General features: G+C 34.3%; 1 protein-coding gene across 1 annotated transcript; it reads left to right on the forward strand.

Annotated features, from left to right (window-relative positions):
• The first annotated feature begins 1011 nt into the window (after nt 1–1011).
• LOC111987516 (uncharacterized) lies at nt 1012–1670 on the forward strand. Its single transcript, XM_024019237.1, has 2 exons — nt 1012–1119; nt 1221–1670. Exons 1-2 carry the CDS (start codon nt 1012–1014, stop codon nt 1668–1670), a joined length of 558 nt encoding a protein of 185 aa, XP_023875005.1.
• Nucleotides 1671–9376: the final 7706 nt, after the last annotated feature.

A 9376-nucleotide genomic window follows, 5' to 3' on the forward strand; every position in this document is an offset into this window, starting at 1 on the left:
TGATCCTGATCTCCAAACTTGTATACAATAGATCTTGGATGTCCCCTCTATCAAGAATTATGAGAAATACTTGGGTCTTCTAATTCTTTTTGGCAGAGCTAAGAAACAGAGTTTCATATATATTAAGAAGCAAATTCGGAAGAAGCTCTAGGGTTGGAAGGAAAAGTTTCTATCACGGGCTAGTAGAGAAATGCTCATCAAATCCATGATCCAAGCCATTCCTACCCATTCCATGAGCTGTTTTAAACTCCCAAAATGGTTGATCCAGGAAATAAAGACTCTAATTTGTAAGTTTTGGTAGGGCTACAGTGGCGACAATAGGAAAATTCATTAGGTAAGGTGGGAGCATCTATGTAAAGCAAATAAAGGAGGTTGGAGGTATGGGTTTCAAGGAAATAGAAAAGTTTAATGATGCTCTCTTGGCTAAGCAGGCTTGGCGTATGATGAATATCATGACTCACTCTGTTATAGGGGTTCTAAAGCCAATTTTTTTCCCAACGGTTCAATTCTTGATGCTAAAGATTCTGCCCTTGGGTCCTATGCATGGAAAAGCATTTTAAGTGCTAGAGATGTTATCAAAAAGGGGCGGTGTGGCGCATTGGTGATGGCCAGTCTGTATTAGAAAGGATAAGTGGTTGCCAAACAAAGCTTTCAAGAAGGGTAGCTCACCCATTCCTTCTATCCCCCCTGATGCCAAAGTTAGTAGCCTTATTGATGCTAACACAGTAAATTGGAAAGCTAATCAAAACAACCAAAACTTCTTGCCCTATGAAGCTAGATTAATTTTGAGCATTCCTCTAAGCATCAAACTCCCAATGGACCGCCTAATCTGGTCCTATTCTTCTTTGGGTTGTTTCAGTACCCGTAATACATACAAGTTGCTAGTCTCCAATGCTTTGGCTAGCAATGCTAGTAGTTTAGATCCTAACGCCTAGAAAATATTTTGGAAAGGCATATGGAAGCTACGAGTACCTAGTAAGGTGAAGCACTTTGTTTGGAGGGTGAGTAACAATGCACTCCCAACCATGGACAACCTCCTTCACTGCAAGGTTCTCCTCTTTGCCACTTGCAACATTTGTAGAAGCCATGTTGAAGACACCATACATGCAGTTTGGGGATGTGAAGAAGTTAAGAAGGCATGGCAATTGCTAAGTTAGGCCAATCACACAAACATCCCCCCTCCCCTAGATTTTACTAACCTTATCTCCAAGTTTTTGCAGGTACATGATGATTACAGAGCTGGAATTTTTGCTCTCACACCATGGCTCTTGTGGAACAAACGAAATTTGCTGCATTTGGGCAAACCGGTTCAACCATTGCAGATGCTACCTTCTTTGGCTGGTGGCATGCTTCAAGAATTTATCAATGCACAAGACCCAATCCCTATGCCTACTGTGACTTCCTCAACAAACCAATGGTGTCCTCCAGATCCTCAATACTACAAAGCAAACTTTGATGGTACTATTTTCAAGTCAAGCAACACTGCTGGTCTAGGAGTGGTTATTAGAGATAGTCATGGTGATATCATGGGAGCTATGTCAATTCATGACCCTCTTCCTCAATCTATAACAAAGGTGGAGGCCCTTGCTTGTCGTCATGCTATCTCCTTTGTCGTCAACCTTGGTCTTCACGAGGTGATCTTCGAAGGTGACTCGGTAATATTGATCTAGGCAATCAATGGCGGACTATCAAGCCCTTCGTTGTATGGACACATTGTGGACGACATCCTCCATCTAGCTTTGCAGTTGCAGTATTATAAATTTTGTCAAGTGTCACGAAATTGTAATAAGGTTATGGATGCTTTCGCTAGAAATCTCGGGTTGGGTTAAAACTTAAGGTTTGGGTTGATGCCTTACTTGGGGACATTATCCCCCTTGCTCTGTTTGATGTTCATTAGTTTTTCATATGTTTTAATAAAAGCCCCAATCTATACCACAGATTGGTTTCTCCAAAAAAAAAAAAAAAAAGGATGAAGAGCTAATAATTAAGATACAACATCATTCTACATTTCTTTTTTTTTGAGAAAAACATCATTCTACCTTGATTAAGTGCAATATGTAAACTAATGATCTTTATGACTAATAAAATATGTAATTTAAAACATTGATTTTATAACTGTGGGGGGTGAGGAACCGAAGAGAGAGGATCATAGAACAAAACCTGCCTGAGGGCTAGTACATCCCAATGATATGTTAGGACAGGCTCAGACCAATCTAAGTAAGGTTGTTGGAGAAATTGAGGAGAGCGACACACCCGAGGAGCCCAAGGGACAAGTGCTCCTCGGGTATTACATTAGGTATTACTCATGCACCCGAGGAGCCCAATGTATTACATTAGGTACATACCTTATGTAATACATCAAATTCCACAATTAAATTCGAACACTTAGTTATTATTAATTTTTTTTTTGAAGAGCTTAGTTATTATTAATTTAATAGTATTTAAAAAAGATAATACTATTTATTTCTTATTGGTTAATGGAACCAAGCATTTGAATTTTATTAGAAAACCTTATATGAAGTTTTACTAAAAAAAAAAAAAGAAGAAGAAGAGTCTTTCATCTACAAAATTGCAGTTTCACATCCATCAGGTGTATGAGTATTTTGTCTAGGATGACCCTAGGGAATCACTTATTAATAAAACTCGACGGAATTAATTCCATATTTATTTGTCTTGTTTTGGTAAAAAAAATCCAAGTTGATTTAAAACCAGGAAAACACGGGAAATCCAATTAATCCAAGTTTATTTTGTTAAAACCAAATTCAATATTGGTTTATACCAGAAAATTTTTGTTATGGCAAAACTAAATTCAATGTTGGTTTCGATAAGAGTAAACATTTTTTTTTTTTTGGGTGAAATCAAATTCCAAGCAGGGGAAATATCAGTTTTGGCAAATCCATATCTCACGTAGTTTTATACAGCAATTCTATGTTGGTTTATACCGAAAAGCTTGTTTTGGTATTACCAAATTCCCTCTTTGGTTATACCAGGAAAAATTTTGTCACCAAAACCGAATTCCATGTAGGCTTATACTGGGAAAAATTTAAGATGTTTAAGGAAAATCAAATTCATGTTGCTTGATCCAATTATATTTTGGTACAACAAAATTCTATGTTGCTTTGTAACAGAAAAAATTGTTTTCATATAACAGGATAAATTTTCTTTTGATACAACCAATTTCCATGTTGGTTTACACAGGGAAAGAACTGTTTTGGTAATAACTAAAATCCCATGTGGATTGATTCCAGGAAAATCTTGTTTTGGTATATCCAAATTTCATGTTGGCTTATACCAGGAAGAATAGTTCAAAACACAATCCCGAGTGAGATGCACCGGTTAGGTTCTGCAAAGAGTTCAGAACTAAATTATTGTAACACCTAGACCTACAGAGTAGTTGCCAGTTCCAATTAATTGTTATCACATATAGTGTCAGGTTCAACCTGTCAATATAAATAAATAAATAAACAAGAGACAATTGATAACCTCTATCAACTCCGCACTTCTCTGCATCAAGAGAAGAAAACTGCAGTCAAGGAGTACAGAGATGAGCTTTAGCAAAAATCAGGGGACATATATCATGCATAAATAACAGGTAGATACTCTCATCCAGGCACAATTTTTGGAAAGTGATATCATAGCTATTTAAACTCATCAAAAAATAAAAATCATACAGCTTTTTCTGATCTCCCTATGATTGTTCTTATTTTCAAAATTCGTATAGCTTCTCAATCCATCCTAGCCGGAAATTTTTCAAATATTAGGGCACCTCCAAGATGTAATCAATTTGTAAAATCTTCAAAAATTTGAAATGACAACAGAAGTCAATTAGAAACTGGTAAAGCAATGCCAACTGCGTTATAAAATATCAGGGGCAGAGATGAAATATTGAGGTCTCTTTGTGGTATCCAGAGTAAAAGTCAAGTTACCCCAAAGAGAATTTTTTTTCCCAGGTTGTTTAGTAATTTAAAGAACATACACATTATAGCCGTCAAAGAGGTTCTGCTGTTCAATTTTTACTGATATATAGGAAGTTCACATGCCTTCTAGTTCTGGCTGCTTGAATGCAGTGATAAATAAGTAAAAAAGTATGGATTTACATTTTAATTTTTTTTAAAAAAGAACTTCTTTTAACTACATCAAAATTAATTATTTTATGTATTGGAAGAATTTGAAAACAATCCTAAAAGATCCAAACCACTTTGCATTAGATTTAACAGTGGCCTTAGGCTTTGGTTGGAAGGACAGAAAAGTGAAAGAAAAGAAATAAAAAAAGAATGAAAAATAAAAATAAAAAAGACAGGAAATAAGAGATTAATATTTTCTATCATAAATGTTTGGAAGGAGGGATAAAAAAGTACAAAGAAAACAAAGCAATCTTATATTATTTTATCCTTGTATTGATTTGTTTTTAACAAACTAGAATGATAAAGATATCAAATCACCCATGTAAGACATTTTCTACCCTATTTTCCTCCTATTTTGGGAAGATTAAAACTGATGGGCCCAGATAAAAAATAATCATCTCTCTTTTTTTTCCAGTCTTCCACTCTTATGTTCTAAACAAGAGAAGATATCAAACATCTCTTCATCCTTCCCTAACCTGTCACTCTTCCAACCCTACCAAACGCACTTGAAAGTTTAAACAAATGTCAAAGAGAATAATAAGCTTCTTAAGAAATAAAAGTTGTAGTACCTGGATAAGACTTTTTGTTGTATTCTACAGTAATTTTTTTTTTTAATTTTATATTTCTTCTTGATTTTCAAGTGGGAGATACGTACCTGAAGATTTTTGAGAATATAAAGTAATATCCAACCAAGCCCAAGTGAATTGTTTTCAACGGACAACCTTTAGTTAGGCTGTTGCAATTATTTAATAGTTCTGAAGTGAAGGGAAATGTTATCAGAGTTAAAAATATAGTAAGTAGAACAGAAAGCAAAGAGCTTGACAAAGAAGTAAAGAAACAGGGATTATGATGCGGAAGAACACAAGGAGCAGTTATATCAAACGACTAGATCATTCCAATTTCCCCTTTGTTACCTGGCTTTTTGATGCTTGCGACTATCAAAAAGGTCTCCATTTCCTTCACGCCTCCTCTTCTGAATCAACAAATAAAAATAGCTATCTACAGTTATTTGAGTGCTTTCAAGAAACACATTAAAATTTAACTTCATGTTAAGGTTAGGCCACTCCTTAAGTTGAACCAGTTCTGGAAATCCATAGAAGCACTAATGGTTTAATTTATAAGAGCAAACTGGAGCCAACCACAATAAATGAAATTTGATGATGTTATTGGATCAACTTAAGATAATTTTGCATTTTTGGAAATTTTACTGAATAATTTTTAAGAAACAAAATATAGGGTCATTTTTTAATTATTAGAAAGTAAATGGATGAGGTGAGGATCAAGAAGATATTACGTCCAAGACTTGTCATGCTAAAAATGAAAACACAAATAATTTTTTTTTTTTTAAATAGTTTGAAGAGATTTTTTTTACTTTTTAAAATTTTTGGGATATTCACATATTTACTATGAGAATTCATGATGCTGCGAAACAAGGACCAAGACCAATCCCAGCTTAAAGTATATCTATATATCTATATATATAGATATTATATATATATAATAATAGGTGACGCAAAAAGAAATTCAAATTAGAATTTCTAATTAGAGTTCTAATTTTGTGTCATGTATTTAATTGAGTTATGACATGTTAATTTAGTTTGGCTATATATGTCATTCTTCCCTTAGAGATATTTAATCATATGGACTAGAAGTTATGATTTTATGTAAATTAAAGAATAGAAATGACCACTTTGGCTATTGTAATAATAAAATGACGTCACCTCTCCCTCATTTCTATATCAAATTGAACCTGTGTCACTCTATCTCTCAATTGGTTTGGGTTTAGCCTACATGACCACATGTGTGTCGCATGAGCGATGTTAGTTGATTTAAATGGGTAACTAATAGATTCCTCAATTTAGCACATGTTTGCAGTTTAGAAAATAAATTAGCTAAAATAAAAATTCCGGGGTAATAATCACTTTTCCAAAGTTTAGTGGGTATGACTTGGCATTTTTCCTCGGTATATATTAATAAAATTTTGTTTTGGTAAAATAAAATGACTAGATCCTATCATTAGTATTTTCTAATAAAAAAATTAATAAAAAAAAAAGATCCTATCATTAGTACACTTATAACTTCCACACATACACACACAAAAAGTACACGTATAACTTAACTAAGCCTTGGTCCCTACTAATTGGAACAGCTACATGGATCGTTTTAAGCCACTCGAACCTATCTAGGGCCATGTCCACTCTTCAATTAACTCAATTTAATATATATATTTTTTTAAATGATTCTAATATTCAAGGCTTTAACCGCAATATACAGTCATAGTCTTTTGAATTCTTAAGGAATCGCATCTATAGAATCAATCAATCAAAGAGAGAGAGAGAGAGAGAGAGAGAGAGAGAGAGAGAGATCATGTGGCGCTTTAATTTCGCGTTGAGCCTTTTTTTACCTTTTTTTTATTAAAATTTTTTAATCATTATCCAAAAGATCACATTAATTTATTTTTACTATTATATAAAAGATGGCTTGTTATTGACATTTAGACCAAATATTATGAAAAGTCCAAACTCACTTATTACCTTACATATTATGATCCAGCCTAATTTATAATAAATATTATATAATTGCAATCCTTAACTTTTCATTAACCTTATGAGAGCTTGCCATGTAAGCTTTAGAGGGCTCACAATTTTCCACATCACCATTAATTTTCTATTTTTTTTTTAACTTTTATTTTATTTTTTACTTTTATTTTTTTAACCTGGTAATTACTTCTCCTCTCGATTAGACTATCGATAGTTCCCCTGCCTCCAGTCTTCCCCTTGCGTCTCTTACTTCTCTATTTTCATTCAAAACCAATATCCTCTATGAAGACAAGCCAACTGCGTCACCATGAATCGGCATCATTTGTTCAAACCAGCTGAGGTCGCTATAGGAAGAAGACAAGGGTGTCATCATCATCAACATCACTTCACTCGAACTAGTCCAACGGTGGCAAATTCAACTTCTTGAAATCACTACCCAATGACAAGATTGTTGTCGCAACCTTAGGTACCGCGTCGAGACCAACAGCCTCCAAGTGGGTTAAGGAGTTAAGGAATTGCCCTCACCAGGTGCGTTTTAATTATTCTCTGGTTCGATCAAAACCCAACCAAAAGTATATTTAAGAGAATCATGAATATCATCTGACAGATTCACCTGTTTTCTCTCTCTTTCTCTTTGTAATTTTCCCTCTTGATTGCTCGTGTAATATTTGATAAAAATGAATAAAAACTTATATCTTTGTAAAGATAGGCCAACCCCATCACCTCAATGTTCAATAAATTGTCTAGTTGAAATTGGAATTAGTAAAGATTAAAAGATTGGTAAAATTTTATGTTGTTATCCTCTATTTTTGTTTGGATTATTTATTGTTTATTTCCATGCCTATACAACATAAGATTTGTTTTGCTGAAATAATTTGATGATTTTGCTGAGTATGCCCCCACTCCCTTGGTTTAAATGAAGTAAGATGGCATCAATTTCTTCTATTGATTTTGATAATTATGAGGATTCGATGGATGCTATTAATGATTTTTGCTGATTATTCCCACTTATGTCAGGTCTGTCCTCCATTATAAAGTGAACTTCAATGATGCTATTTTTCAGGAAATTCAAGCAGCTAGTTTGAAGTAGTAATATGGAATGATAAGGGAGAGGTCGTCATGGCAGCAATGATGTGGAGAATACAGTTACCTTCATCAGTGGAATGCGTGGAAGCACTGCTGCAAGAAGAGCAGTCATGATCATTAAGGAATTGGGGATGGGTAGAGCAGTGTTCGAAGGTGACTCACTGTTATCAAAAAAGTTCTATCCGAACCATAGCCTAACCAAATTAGCAATAGATATGTTATCTAAGAAACAACAGTCTTAGCAGCAACAATGAGTTAGCATCATTTTAGTCATGTTAAATGCCAAGGCAATGTTGTGGCCCATGAACTAGATCTTGATTTAATTGTATGGATGAAGGAACTTCCATCATAGTATTACTATGTACTGATGTTTGGTTTGATTACTGAATGAAATTGACTTGCCTTTTAAAAAAAATTCAGGTCTATCCTATATTATACCCAAACAACGGCCATTCATTGTTCTCACAAGTCCCAACCAGGCAAAGCATAAGCTTCAATTGCTCTAACTTTTGCTAATTTGTGGTTAATCATGCTTTTTTTTTTTTTTTTTTTTCAATTTCCGAACATTAGAAACTTTCTATGCAATTTGGATTTTTTTAGATGAAATTTTCAATTTAGGACCCTTAAGTATTTAGGTTTTGCAATGTGAGCCAACAACTGTAGCTCCTAAACCATTGCAATGACAGTCACACTACAAAAAACGCGAGCTATAGCCGCGTTTTTTTAGCCACGTTTACAAAAAACGCAGCTATAGCTAACATATAGCCGCGTTTCTAAGAAAACGCGGCTAAAGCCTCAACCTATAGCTGCGTTTCTAAAAAAATGCGGCTATAGCAACCTATGGCTGCGTTTTTTAAACGCGGCTATAGGCCCAGCCGAATAATTTTTTTAGCCGCGTTTTAAAACGCAGCTAAAGGTGACCTATAGCCGCGTTTTTAAAAAACGCGGCTATAGGTCCAGCTGTATAACCTAAAATACCCTAAAGCCGCGTTTTTCAAACGCGGCTTAGTAAGCCTTTAGTGACGTTACCTATAGCCGCGTTTTTGAAAAACGCAGCTATAGGTTAGCCTATATAATATGTCGCTGACTATAGCCGCGCGTTTTTATAAAAACGCTGCTATAGGTACCTTTTTGTACGTTACCTATAGCCGCGTTTTTAAAAAACGCGGCTATAGGTCCAGCCTAATAAAACGTCACTGACCTATAGGCCGCGTTTTTTTTTTTTCCTTTTTCTTTCTTCCTTCATCAAATCTGGATAACTCTTTTTTTTTTCTTTTTTCTTTTTTTCTCACTGGGTATTTTTTTTTTTTTTTTTTTTTTCCTTTGTTTCGTTGGAGCTGATGCTTTTTTTTTCTTTCATTTTTTCTTCATCTCAAGCACACTGATTTGTCAGTAGATTTTTTTTTTTTTTTTTTTTTGTTGGTTATTTTATGCTTAGCTAGTAGAGAAATGGAGGAGATGCTATTGTGGATCTGTGCTCTTGTATTGCTGATATTGTGATTATGTTTAAGTGGGTTTGTGTTCTTATATTTTGGAGCACATTATGTTTGATTCTGAATTTCTGGGTATGTGTTTGATTTTAAATGTTTGTGTTTGTTTGTTTGTTGTATTGTGAATATGTTGTGT

This window comes from Quercus suber, unplaced genomic scaffold (assembly GCF_002906115.3).
Source record: "Quercus suber isolate HL8 unplaced genomic scaffold, Cork oak 2.0 scaffold_201, whole genome shotgun sequence".
NCBI classification, from domain to species: Eukaryota; Viridiplantae; Streptophyta; class Magnoliopsida; order Fagales; family Fagaceae; genus Quercus; species Quercus suber.

Excerpts from the sequence above, each read along its gene's own strand:
- LOC111987516 (XM_024019237.1), top strand. The coding sequence starts at position 1,012 with ATGCACTCCCAACCATGGACAACCTCCTTCACTGCAAGGTTCTCCTCT. Across the intron at positions 1,120-1,220 it reads CATACATGCAGTTTGGGGAT|GTACATGATGATTACAGAGC; the intron begins GTGAAGAAGTTA and ends AAGTTTTTGCAG.